At 39.3% G+C, this 14,064-nt stretch overlaps 1 protein-coding gene across 3 annotated transcripts in view; it reads left to right on the top strand.

The window, feature by feature from the left end:
- ZMAT4 (zinc finger matrin-type 4) overlaps positions 1-13,579 on the top strand; it is a 378,829-nt gene extending 365,250 nt beyond the window's left edge. For all 3 annotated transcript variants that reach the window (XM_019649234.1, XM_019649235.1, XM_019649236.1), the window contains one exon: positions 12,257-13,579. In XM_019649234.1, the coding sequence (XP_019504779.1) occupies positions 12,257-12,272 (16 nt within the window). In that variant the 3' untranslated portion in view covers positions 12,273-13,579. The remainder of the gene's footprint in view (positions 1-12,256) is intronic.
- The last annotated feature ends 485 nt before the right edge of the window (positions 13,580-14,064 follow it).

The following is a 14,064-nucleotide window of genomic DNA, read 5'->3' as shown; positions in this document are numbered from 1 at the left end:
GCTCGCTTCTCCCTTCCCTCTCTGTCAGTCATCAAGGAGTAAAGGTCAGGGGCTGGAAGGAGATAATTATGCTGCCTCAGGAATGGGTGCTTCCCTCCCAGAACCATTGCAATGTAATTCATTTCTTCAGCCTTTCTTCTCAAGTATTAAAAAAGTCAACAAAAAAGGATTTTCTTCCCCGGCAGTACTTGCTAGCTCTGGATAAGAGCAGTCAGCATGAATTTTAATCAGAGTGTCTGTTTTTCAGCCCTGAATTTTCCATAATCAATTTTTTTTATCTGTTAATTAAAAGTGGATATGTACAGAGTTTGAGAATTGATGGGTCTTGATGCCGAGGAGACCACTAGGTCACATTCAGAGCTGAGCTGGAGTGTGTTTCTCCATAGAGCCTAACCTCATGTAAGAGGTACTTTAGAAGATGATTTTTTTCTTGTTAAAATGATTCACCCTGTGGTTCTTTAAATAGGTCAGCTAGTGCTGTAAATTAATTTTCACAAAAGCGAGTCAATTTTTTTTTTTTTTTAAGTAACAATTCTACAGTGGAGGTGAGATACACACAGATTCTCCTTCCATTGACCTTTCTTTTTACTCTGCCTTGGGGTTTGCTCTGCTTTGTTTTCCTCCAACTACTCTACCCCACTTACCTGTCTGAGGCTTGTGAACAAGGTCATGATTCAAGGGGCATGTCCACTTGGGTGACTCATTGCATTGGCCCTGTAACTTCTTCTGTGATCAGAAGAGCTCCATGGTGATAGCATTTGAATACAGACACATAGTTTTTTGTTTGTTTGTTTGTTTTTCCTCAGATTTGGTGAGGGGGTGTCAGCATTTCTGAGGACTGTCGGGATCAGATCAAATCATTCTTTTGCTCCTGCCTGGTACTCTATAATAACACTTTTTTCTCCCATTTAATAGTTATTAGTTTTCTAGGGCTACCATAATAAACTACCATAATCTGAGTGGCTTAATCAACAGCAACTTGTTGCCTCACAGTTCTGGAGACTGAAAGTCCGAGATCAAGGTGTCAGCAGGGCCATGCTCCCTCTGAAGGCGCTAGGGAAGCATCTGTTCCAGGCGTCTCTCCTAACTTCTGATAACTCCTTGGCTTGTGGCAGCATAACTCCAACCTTCACAGGGTGTTCTTCCCATATATATACATATATATATATGTATCCAAATTCCCCTTTTTTATAAGGACACTGGTTGCATTGGATTGGAGACCCACCCTACTGCAGTATGACCTCATCTTAACTAATTACATCTACAAAGGCTCTGTTTCCAAATAAGGTCACATTCTGAGATACTGGAGATTAGAACTTCAATATAGGAATTGCAGGGGTAGGATGGGACACCATACAATGCATAGCATTGACAGTTAGTGATCTATTGTTGCTTAACAAATTTCCCCTAAATTTAGTGGCTCAGAGCACCAGCATTTATTATCACAGTTACTGTAGGTTGTGAATCCAGGCATGACGCAACTGCATTCCCTGGCTCTGGATTTCTCCTAAGGCTTCGACCAGGGCTGCACTAGGGGTAAATCTGCTCCCATTTCACTCAGTGGTTGTTGGCAGGATCTGGTTCCTTGTGACTTATTGGAATGAGGGTCTCTTTTTCTCACAAACCACCTGATAAAGGCATTTTGGGGCATGGGCAGCTCACAATGATCTGAGTAAGCAAGAAGGCAAGAAAGAGAGTGTGGGAGCAAAATGGAAATCCCAGCCTTATAACCTAATCTTGCAAGAATCCTGTTCATACTGCATTTACTAGAAACAAGTCACCACATTCAGCCCACACTGCAGGAGATGGCATCACACTAGGACACGGATATCAGGATGCAGGGACCTTTAGAAGCCACTTCAGAAGCTGCTCACCTCAGTCTGCCCTCTGAGTCATCCTTATTTTTTCATGAAAGTTAGTACAAGTTTGCACCTAAATATTTTGCATGGCCTGCTTCCTGAAAGTAGAATTCCTTCCTGGGTCTACAAGTTCTGACAATTAAGTTCATGAACTCATCCTAGAAAAAGTGCTACATACCTCATTGCTGAATATCACTACGATCACCTTTGAAGTACTCCTCTTGGGAAGCTATGCACCAATGCCAGCAGCTAGTCCACCCTTCAAAGTAATTTTGGAACTCTTTATCTGGAATGGCCATCAGAGCTGTCATCGTATTACCCTTGATGTTCTGAATGTCATCAAACTGTCTTCCTTTCAACATTTTCTTTATCTTTGGGTAAATAAAGAAGTTATTGGGGGCCAGATCAGGTGAGTAGGGAGGGTGTTCCAATATAATTATTTGTTTACTGATTAAAAACTCCCTCACAGACAGTGCTGTGTGAGCTGATGTATTGTCGTGATGCAAAAGCCATGAATTGTTGGTGAAAAGTTCAGATCATATTCACCTAACTTTTTCACGCTGTCTTTTCAGCACTTCCAAACAGTAAACTTGATTAACTGTCCAATTGGTACAAATTCATAATAAATAATCCCTCTGATATAAAAAAAGTTTACCAACATTGTTTTGACTCTTGATTTGGACTGACAGAATTTTGTGGTCATGGAGAACTGGCTGGCTTCCATTGTGCACTTTTATGCTTTGTTTCAGGGTCATATGGGTGCACCCATGTTTCATCACCAGTGATAATACAGCCCAAAACATAGTCTTGCCTCTCCAAAAGGTCTTGGCAAACTACGACTCTCCTTTGCTTTTGTTAATCGGTGAGCTCCTTCGTACACCTGAAGCTGAAGCTGAATAATACTGAATGTCAAACTATAATTTAGAATATATATATATATATGTCACAGGATGTGGAGTACAGCTTTGGGACTATTTTTGAACACATCTTTCTCATGCCAAGATTTTCAGTTAAGATCTTCCTAACTGTTTCTCTATCGATATTTACTTGGTCTGCTGTGCTTCTCATAGTTAGCCGACGATTTTGACGCACAATTCAACGAATTTTTGCAATGTTTTCACCAGTTCTGCTCGTAACTGGCTGTGCTGATCTCTCTTCATCTGTGACCTTTTCTCTCCTCTCAGAAGAACATTTAATCCATTTGTACACTGCCGTTTTCTTCATGGCATTAGCCCCATAAACTTGGACTAACATGTCCCTGATTTCACTTCCATTCTTGCCAAGTTTAACAAAAAATTTAATGTTTATTCATTGCTCTAATTCAAGTTCAGACATTCTTGTGATGGCATACAAAAACATGCTACAATAATGAACACCACTCAGTAAGACACCACCACACGTCAGCATGAACACAGCTGCGAGTCACTGATAAACCAAGGTTATGAAATCTTACTGAGCTGTTTGTACAGTGCTGCCAATGTAAGTGCATGGTGGCAAGTTCACGAACTTAATTGTTGTACTTCATACTGGCCTCTTTTCATTTTGTACTGTCTCTACTCCTATCAGTCTAAAATGACAATGTTTCTGCTGGTACCATTTTCTCAAAAACTCTGGGATTTCTGTGAATCTTATGGGGCTTCACTGCACTCAAAAAAAATCACATCCACATTCTTTTAGAAAAGCCTTGTTCTAGTTTTGGGTCCTGTTTGAAGGCTCAGAAACATAACGCTTATACTTCCTAGAGGCTCTATTGTTCCACTGAGACAACCTGTCAAGGCACACCCTTAATCCCTTTGAATGTGACTGTGTGACACCTGTTTGAAGTCTTAACCAAGGATGATGCAGTCTCATTCAGCTTTATCTCTAGAACATATGTTTGTGACAGTGTTTGGAAAACATTTTTTTAATTTTAGCATCTTTTGCTGTCTAGAGAGGCTGAGAATTTTCAAAATCCTCAAGCCTTGACTCTTGGTTAACAGTTCTTCTTTCAGTTTATCACTCTTTCAGTTTACTATAAACATCAATAAAAAGCAAGATGGCACCTTCGACACAGCTTGAAAATCTCCTAAACTGGATCGCCGGCTTCATTAGTACTGGTTAAGACCAAGTTGTGAAATGGAAATATATTTTGAAAGCCCCTCTCATACATAAATGCAAATCCTCCCCGTGTCCTTTCCACCACAGGCTTCATTGCCCTTCGCAGTTACTGACTGCTTAGGCCAAAGTTTTCAGCATCCCCCCACCCCACCCTTTCACCCCTACCCCCCACCGCCTGACAAATATCTTATACCTTAAGTATATTAGAGTCAAGCCCTTGGGCACTTGACAGTCCATGGTGATAGAGATTCATCATATAAACAAACCACTGATAATGCTACACTTTGCTAATATGTTATTCCCACTACATTATCTCCATTAAAACATATAAAAGTCTCTAAAGATTAATGATGTCATGTGGTTATATAAAGCTATCATGCAAATGGTTTACATTTGAATATCTTTACCACCAGTTTTACCATTTACAAAGGGTTTCATCAACCCATTTATTCCTCACAAAACTCCTATGAAGCAGATAGTTTATCCCCAAATTAGAGATTAAGGAATTGGGGTTCAGAGAGGTAAAAAGTCACTTGCTACTAATTACAGGACTCAAATGGTGTCAACTGGCACCAGGATTGCAGACTCCACACTAGTGTACCCCACTCTACATTGTAGATGTCCTAATGGGACAATATGGAGGGTATAGTTATTTAGAATGGGAGATCACGGTGGATTTTTACTAAGATGGTTCTTAAATGTGACTGATTTGTCTCCACATTATTGAATCTGCCTACCATAGACACTGCAGACACCGCTGCCCTTTGTAGTACATCTTTTGTTTGGTCCAGCCTTAGATGCCCCGAAAGATGCCGCACCAGACCACGGTCTCCAGAAATTCCCCACGAGCACATGCTGGCTTTCTCGATCCTTTCCTTGACCTGTTAACACATTATTAAGATAGAGTTTGGCTCTGTTTGAAAAATGTGCTGATAGCTTTCAATAGTGGATTGGACATCTGCTGAAAGGTTTGGCTGTGTTTGTAGCTGGTGCTTGTTACCAAAAGAACTCTAAGCCTGAAGGAAAAAAGAAAACAAAAAAAAGAAAGTTAGTATAAAATCTCCTCTAGCTTTGGATTTGTTATTTTAGAGTTTGTGATAACTTAGATGGGGCTGACAGAAACCTGCTGAATTTGGAATTGAATGACTTAAAAGATTGAGTTTATCTCTGTTGCAGTGACATTGGGCCGGCCACAGGGTATTCAGCATGTCAGAGGTGAAGGGACTTAGAGAATGACTTGGTCTTTTTCTTCGTTGACTAGATAAGGAAACTGAGGCTTGGGGAAGTGAAATGATACTTGTACTGTATGTAGCCGTTTAGTGGTAAATCCAATCATAGATCCTAAATGAATGCTGTTTCTGAGTTCACTTGTTCCATCACGTAATATTTTGGAGATTTGATAATAATACGATAATTGTTAAATAATTTGTTATAAAAATTGCATTATCATGTTAGTCCTATTTTTATCACCAGCAGGCCAGCCAGGGTAATAGACATGATAATTGACTTTACCTAACACAGGGGCCCGTATCGCAGAGTCAATAATCCTAATGCTAAGAATGATAAAAGACAACTTTTATTTGTTGCTCCATATATATGAAGTATATAATAGTACTTTCATGAATTAACTCATTTAATCTCATAGCAGCCCTTTGAAGTCTGTGCTATTATTATATCATCCCCATTGTATGACTCAGGAAACAGAGGTAAAGGCCACCGAGCTAGTACGTGTCATAGCCAAGACCTGAGATCCAACATTTGATGGTAGAGCTCACTCTCCGACAATTACTGACTGCGTCTGCCACATGCTCCTCTGCAGAAAAGTTCCTGGTCTAGCACCTTGAACCCGCTCAGTGCCTGCCCCACACGGAAGTGGGGTTGGCCTCTGTCCACTAACACACAGAAGCAGCGTCAGATAGGTTTGCTACTGCAATAACGCAATGCATCTTGGCACTAACTGCCTGGAGTTGGCAAAGACGTTAAATGGCAAGGACACAGTCTTCCACGAGACCACCCTCACTTCAGACACCAGCTGCAAGCTCTGGGGATCCAGGCTGTCTACACTTTTTAACCAAGTGGCTACAAATTCCAGGTTTCCCACTCCCTCCTCAGGTTCGGGAGTTCATGAAAAGGAATCATAACACTCCGGATAGCACTAGGCTTATGATTCCAGTTTTATTATAAAGGATAGAAATCAGGACCGAACAAGACACGTAGGGTGAGGCCTCAGAGGGTTTCTGTGCCCTCTCCTTGTGGAATCAGGAAGCACCACTCACCCTCCCAGCACACTGATGTGTTCACCAAGCAGGAAGCTTCACTGAGCTTCAGTGTCCAGTTGTTATCGGGGTTTTGTTACTTAGGCCTGAACAATTCAATCATTGGCCAAGTGACTGAACTCAATCTCCAGCCGTCCTCCCCTCCCTAGATGTTGGGCTAATATCATTTGGCTTAAGCCTCAATCCTCTAATTACATGATTGGTCTTTCCAGCCTGGCCAGTTCTGTCCTAAAATTATATAGGAACCCACCATGAGTCACCTCATTGTAAACCCTGAGGGCTCACCATGAAGAGCAAAGACACTCCTATCAATGGGGAAATGCCAAGGGCTTAGGACCTCCTAAGAATTGGGTAAAAAACTAGATAAATTATTTTATTATTTAACAACTACATCAGAAATTTTTTTTTCAATTCATTAAGAACAAGGATAAGGACACAAGAGTCTCTAAATTTTTAGTTATTACTGGACACATTCATGTATATTATCTCATTAATTCTCATGACACTCCTTTGTAGAAGATATTGTTGTTTTTGTTTTACACATGGATAAACGGAGACTAAATAACATTTAAAATATTCTACAGGAATATCCAACTATAGTAACAATTGGTGTTGAAGTTTAAAACCAAGTTTTCTAACTTTATATCATAAGCCCTTTGAATCTATTAGAAAAATAGTAGAAGATAATTAGAGAGAGAGATGTTTTGATAACTTAATTATATTTCTTCTCTGAAGATTCAGGATGGGAGGGAACATGCCCAGGATAAGATAGGAAATGAGGACTGTGAGAACCTGGGAAATGGGCTTCTTCCTAATATGGCAATAGATTTCCTCTCTAGTTTTCCTCATGTATTTATTGTATTTGGGGAAGGTGATGCAATGATTCTGTGTCAGGCCATATCCAAGCATTGAAACCACAAAGACACAGGCTGCTATGAAGGGGAGACAGACAGCAAACAAAAGATGGCATTATGATGTGGTTAGAGGAACAATAAAAGGAAGCACTTAGGGTGGGCCCCTGGCTAGGACAGGGTAGGGGGAAGAGGGAGTCAGGAAAGATTTCCTGCAAGAGACAAAGTAGGAGCTGAGCTTAGAAACAAACAGGGATTAGCCAGGCCTCCAGTTCTATAAGCGAATGAAACAGGGTACTGGGCTCTCCTGCATCAGTCTAGGTGAGCCCTGGTGATGCCCCAGAGCCTAGCACTTTGCAGGTTCCTTGGTCTGTTTGCATCTGCCTCAGGTGTGCCTGGAACCCCCAACGTAGGAGGAATGGAGGCCCCCAAATAAGGGGGCTCCGGGAGTGAGGGTGCAGGCATCAGGAATGATGAGGGTATATTGATGTGTCAAGTTCCTCTTCTGTGAAATGAGGACTTTGAATTTCCCTGTGATCCCTGGGGTCCCTTCTGCCTCTAACATTTCATTATTTTGCGATTTTTATGAAAAATGTTTCGCAAAGCAAATGAATAGTGTAAACAAGATTATAAAGAGAATGTTTGCCTTCTTAAAGGAATAAATTGTTAGCAAGCACATCGGGAGCATTAATTTGCATATAAACAATGCAAATTCTATATAATCAGAGGAGGCTTGTTTTCTTAGGTGTTTTGGTAAGTTAATTATAAATTGCTCTTGTCTATTTCACAACTCTGTGTATTAGGAAGTGATAGAGCTGCATTTATTTAAAATATTCTATCCTTTTAAATAATCACAGTTTCTTGAATGTTCATCGTATCTGACTTTTCTTTGAATTACCTGAATTTTCTTAAATAATTTCTTTATGCAATGGTTATAAATCGATGGAATTTGCTCCCCAAAAAGGATATGGCTAAATTCATCTTGTGTTACCCAGATGTCAGAGATGTTGGTGAACCCCATCACACTTCAGTCATCTTAGATTGGCTACCCAACAAAGTTTTTAACAGTCTGTTGGGATCCAAAACCCTGTCTATGTTTTTTAACTCCCCATGCCTTGTGGTCTTTCTGCATCTTTCTCCCCCTATAACTTTGAGTGCTACACGCTCTCCTCTTATCAATCAGACTACATAGACTTCCACTAGTAACATTTTGCAAGTATTGCATTTGTTCAGACAACTCTCAGAGATTTAGGCGTCATCCAGAGATAGCATCATGCACAGAACAAAGCCACCCTTCTGGTTCCACTCCCTCCATGCCTCATCCCCAGCTCCCACAGTCTCTTTCTCTTCTTCCCTTTCTTCCCAAACCCTCCCTATTCCCCTGCCATTCATCCTTCTCAGAAGCAAAACTCATTCACCCCTTGCCTTAAACATACCAGTTTCCTGATCACTTCCTGTAGCTTGGGCATGTTCTTGAGGTTTTGTTCTCTACTTCCACGTAGCTGCTTAAAATATTCCAAATACTTTTTGTTAGGCCAGGGTAAGTTTAGGAAAGGATATCCTAAGGAAGCATGCTTCCATTGAGAGGAATGTGAAAAGCTGGGCAAGTAAAAGGGTAGGGGATGAGTTCCCAGGCAGAAGGAAGAGCCCGTGCAAACCTTAGAAAGCATGTGAGAGTGTGGCAAAACCTCGTCATCTCTGTGATCAGAGTGTAGAGTGATTATGGGGGGCATGATTGACAATAAGATGGAGCTGAAGGAAAAGGCAGTGGTCACATCACAAATGACCTCAGTGTGGTATACTTTTCTGCAGTGGGTGATGGGAACCTAGAGCACTACAGCATCAGTGTGATTAAGCAACAGAGCTGGTTGCAAAGATGCCAAATAGAAGACCTGTGGAATGTCAAGGGCCTGGAATAGGGCATGGCCAGGCGAAGCAGAGGAAATGACATATTTAAGAGTGAAATAGGAAGCCAGTGAGATCTGTGGTTGATTGTTTATGGAGTGAGGGAGAAAACAACACACCTAGGAAAACCCTGAATTTCTGCCCTAAGTTCTTATTTGCCAAGCTAGGGAATGCAGGAAAAGAAAAAAAATGGGAGATGTTCGATTTTGGAAATTTAATTTAGTTTTATTTCATATTGTACTATCTTAATAAATTGAGCAAAGGTGACAAGTCCCTGGATGTCATTCATGGCATACCTCAATCAGTAGGTTGAACAAGTCAAGTGCAAAGGCATGACTGTTCAGCAACATGTTTGTGGAAAATGTCTGGGACATAACTCTTCCTCATCTAACAAATTCTGGCCGTATCATTTCGTATGAGCCATGGCCATGATGTCATTTTTAATGTCACAGTAAACTTGCTCCCTGGCTATCAGGAACTAGGCTTGATAATGGCTGAGGATGTTCTGGTTTGTTTTTTAATTGGTGTATGAAACAGTTTAAATTTAGCATGGGGCAAATGAATCAGTAAGTTTTGCTTATAGGTGCCACCTTCAAACACACTTGGTCAGAATGCTTTCCCCACCTCTCTCCCCCATCTTGATAATGTTGCACAAAGACTACATACATTTCCGGCCATTTTTTAGGGTAAGAACAGTTACATTTCAATATTTAAGATTCCTTTTCAGGTATTAAGAATTTCTTACCAGTCGACATGAGACGACTATCTCATACCCAGTTTAGAACGTTGCCCCCTCTGAACCTCCCAGGTCAGAATGGGAAAAGGATGATGCAGAGAAAGAAGCATTTTTTATCTAACTGGTCCTGCAAACATGATTCTCATCTGGCTTGGAGTCTTGGAATGCAAGACCCACCATGCTAGGTGATTACTGTGTGGCAGGAGCTCCGATGAGCTGGAGAAGTTAGATGGAGCCCCACAGTTCGCTGGCATGGAAATTTCTCCTTTTGGAAGATAGAGGTACCCATTCCAAATAGTTTTAACTTTTTCTAACCGCATTCCAAGACCCCAAGAAAACTCGCTAGTAGCCTTCCATGACTGTTATTTATTTAGTTATTTTAGAAAGTGAAATGGAGGCTGTGTTGTCCTCATTTTTATGATGATGTATGTTGAAAATAAAGTGAGTTCTATGAGTATCCTTGGTATGTGTACCGTGCAATGGAAATTGTCTCTTCAACTCAAATCAAATTTCTGACTCTGAGAACAAAGACTGTTCTTCACCACAAATGGAAATGATGTAATGAATTCTTTTTTTCCCTATGTCTTTCTTCAATTTTCTATTTAAAGAAATTTCTGAAAATATATAAATTATGCAGCTTATCTCTCAGATGAAAAAGAATTTTTTCCTTGGATTAGAAGGCTGCATATTTATTAATAGCAAAAATTTCCATCTTCTTTTGTATCAAATGGGTTGCAGACTATAATATGAAGGAGCCCTTCCAGCAATAATAACAGTAGCAGATGAATAATTATAAAAGCTATATGAAACTGAAAAGCATTTTAATTTGTCATTACTTCTGTGTGTTCAGAAAGGATCTGAATAATTATTCTGACTATAAAGGAAAAGTGTGATATTCTTTCACATTATGGGATTAAGTTCTTAATATACTACTTTTACAATAAGTTAAAAAAAAGAACTCTTTTCTGGTTTCCTTTAATGATGTAATCATGACTGAAGATTGCTCAGTTGTGGATATGTTTGGTCTTCAACTATGACATACGAATGCTGCACTTCAAACTCATTTTAATTTTAAAACTGTTCATCTTTGCAGTTTATAAAAATGAGATCGTATTTGTTTGCTTAGTGAGAACTTCCGACCTTGATGTCACATGAATTCATGAAGATGGCAACAACTACAGAATTTCCTTAAGTTATGACCAGACGGTAGCAGAAAGTAAATATTCAAAAACAGGATTTTACTTTTTATAACTATTTAAAAGTTGTTGTGGTTACCAGGTCCATTCCAAAGCAAAATTTCACAGCTATTTTTACAGAACACGAAAAATGCATGTAGTCTCCATTTTCTTTTTTTCTGCATTATACAAATAATATTCAAATTCTTATTTGGATCTACTTGGATATTCCATTCTTATGATCTATTCAGCTTTTTTTTTAAATAAAATTTCAAGATACACTGTGTGCTTCTAGGAAAAAGATAAAATTTTCCATTGTAGCTAGTGAATTTTTATTTATCAGTTTCCACTAAGATATTTAGATCTTAGTGATGTGAAATAAAAAAGTCTATGCAAAGGTTCTTACCTGCTCCCCCACTCCTCTCTAAAATGTAGCTTTAGGGTTCATAGGCAACTGTTAGAAAATACTGTTTTGGCAGCAGCCTGAATGCAGCCAGAAAATGTCTTCAATAGCATGAGAGAAATCTCCTGTACATAATGTCCACCAGTTCTTTTTCCTTCTGTTTCTGATCTTTCCCAGTGTTCAACTCTTACCCCTCAGAAGCCTTATGACCTTGTGCCATTGATATAACCAGTTTAAGCCTGTGTTCTCGCCTTTAAAATGGGGAGAAATAATATTGACATTTAAGGTGGCTTGGGGGATTAAATTATCATGTGAAATAAATGTGAAGTTCTTGACACATACTAGGCATGCAGTATATGGTGATATCTGCTTACCATAAAGAAAAACAAACTAAAAACCTTTTAAAAATTAGTTATCTATTTGATTTAAATCAATATTTTTGAGAGTACAACCAGAAACTAGTTTTCCTATTTATCTAACAGAAAATTCTGAATAAATTGAGAATGAGGTCTATAATAATTTGAAATCAAAATGCTATAATGTTGCTCTCCCCTCCTAACAGGAGGCTTCTACCCGAAACTTAGAGATGAATATATGCAGTGTGCCATAACTAAAAATCAATTTATTATTTTCATTTTTAAAACTTTCAGAATAAATGTAGTGCCTAGATTGACAGTGTAAAGATATATATTTTCTTCTATATACATAAAGATGACATTGGTAATTGAGTTATTCTATACACAGATTATTTAGAGTTGAAAGATTTATCATCTAAATTCAACTTTAATTTGATGGGTAAAGTGATGTGGGTGGGGAGAGATTGAGAGAGAAAAGGAGAGAGAGAGAGAGAGAGAGAGAGAGAGAGAGAGAGAGAGAGAGAGAGAGAGAGAGAGAGACATATTGGGATATGTAATTATGAAAGAAGGTAAGACTGTGTTCCCTTCTGTCTTATAGCCTGAAGAATAAGTAGTGAAAACATCAATCAAGAGATGAGAACAAATGTCAGTTTCTCTGCCCTGGAGAATTGCTTATCAACCACCAGAGGAGGATTCTTTCTTGAACAATGAACATTTCTTATGAGGATTCACAGATTAACATATGACTAATCTTAGTTTTGGAGAATAAATGAGCTTCCTTTCTTTCTTTTTTTTTTTATTTTAAATTTTGTGGTAAGTTATAATGTTTGGATTTTTAAATTCTTTCCTGATAATACATTTAGCACATGTTCTAAAATATAACCCTATAGCAAACAGTGGGAACAACATTCAAACTTAAAGACAGTGGAAACATCTAAACCTCTGGTTCATTCTACATTTCTTTAACATATAAAATTATTCTATTAAATCCTTGATGACTGAGATGTAAACCACCTCTAACCAAGAAACAAACATTTTTTTCATCATGGTTGAACATGGCTGTGGCAACATGAACAGAGCCAGAATCACTCTTAGTAGAAGATATATAAGGTACACGAGTACTGGTCTGTCTGATTTCACCTTCAAAAATGTGAGCCAGGCTTGCCGTCTGAACAATGAGAATGAAGAGGGCAAATGGAAGGATCCTCATCTTTTTTTTCTGATCATTCAAAGTACAGCTTCTCAAAGTTAAGCCGAGTCCTCTTCGCAAGCTGCCAAAATAATAGCTTAGAAAAAGAATTAGTTTGCCTGCATGATGATCCTCTTAGGCAAAAACGTCTTCACAGCAGTTGACCTTGATGAAATGTTTTCCCAAAGGCATCCAAAAGAAGAATTATAAACCCCAGAATGAGAGAAAAATAAATGAATGTTTCCTATGAAGTTGGCCTGACTTGTGGGCTTTCGTGTGGGGCACTGATGATTTGGAAACCAGTGAGTCAATTCTGAAGAATGAAGCCTCGGGTATAGTGAGGTCCCCTATTCCTCTGTGTCTCACCGAAGTCTTCTTGCTGAACCGAGATTCGATTACTTTGGAAAGAACACCAGTGGCCAGTATGGCAGACTGGAACACTGCGACTCTCTGATGGGGAACGCCTCTGAGTGTAAATCATAAAGCTGTTTCTCTAGGTTTCATTCTTCTCCGTAGTGACTGGATTTGATGTCCTGCGGGCTGGGTGCAAAGCCAGGCATTTACCTTCTTTTCACGATGCTTCTCAATGCTCTAGCTGAGGTTGCCCTTTGTACATTGTGACCACAGGCAATTGATCTCCTGCTGTCAGGGTTTTCTGGTCTATTGTTTTTCCACAGAGAGCTGAAATGGTTACAACTCAGTGAGCAATAAATAAAATGACTTAGACATGCACAGTGTTGTTATTAAGGTGTTTAGAAGTTGGCACCATCCCCTTGAAGAGAGCCCACTCAGGAGGGACCAGGGTGGCCAGCTTCTGTGCCTGCAGAGAGAAGCCACCACACCAGCCACGTGCTGTTGTGTGGAAAGGAAGGAGGAGTTGATGGAAAGGAATCTATTTTGCTGTTTTGGGAAAGCACATAACCGAGTTACAAACCTCCAATGATGACTTTAGTTCAAATGTGTAAAATAAGGCTTTGTTTGTCAATTCTGCTGTAAAACAAGCACTGTTCAAGTTTTTTTCTAAAAAGTCTTTGTTTCTGTGTTTAGTGAGTGAGCTCATGCCCTCAGGTTTTTTTTGTTTGTTTGTTTTTTAAAAAACCTAATATAGTATAGATGAGCCCTTGAACACAGATCTCTTTTGCTTTACAGAGAGGCTATGCCAACCTTTTATAGATAAGCTTCCAGATATAATAATCCTATTATTTCAGAATTCCTCA

This window comes from Hipposideros armiger, unplaced genomic scaffold (assembly GCF_001890085.2).
Source record: "Hipposideros armiger isolate ML-2016 unplaced genomic scaffold, ASM189008v1 scaffold_131, whole genome shotgun sequence".
Taxonomy (NCBI): Eukaryota; Metazoa; Chordata; class Mammalia; order Chiroptera; family Hipposideridae; genus Hipposideros; species Hipposideros armiger.
This window is presented reverse-complemented; position numbering and strand designations above follow the sequence as displayed.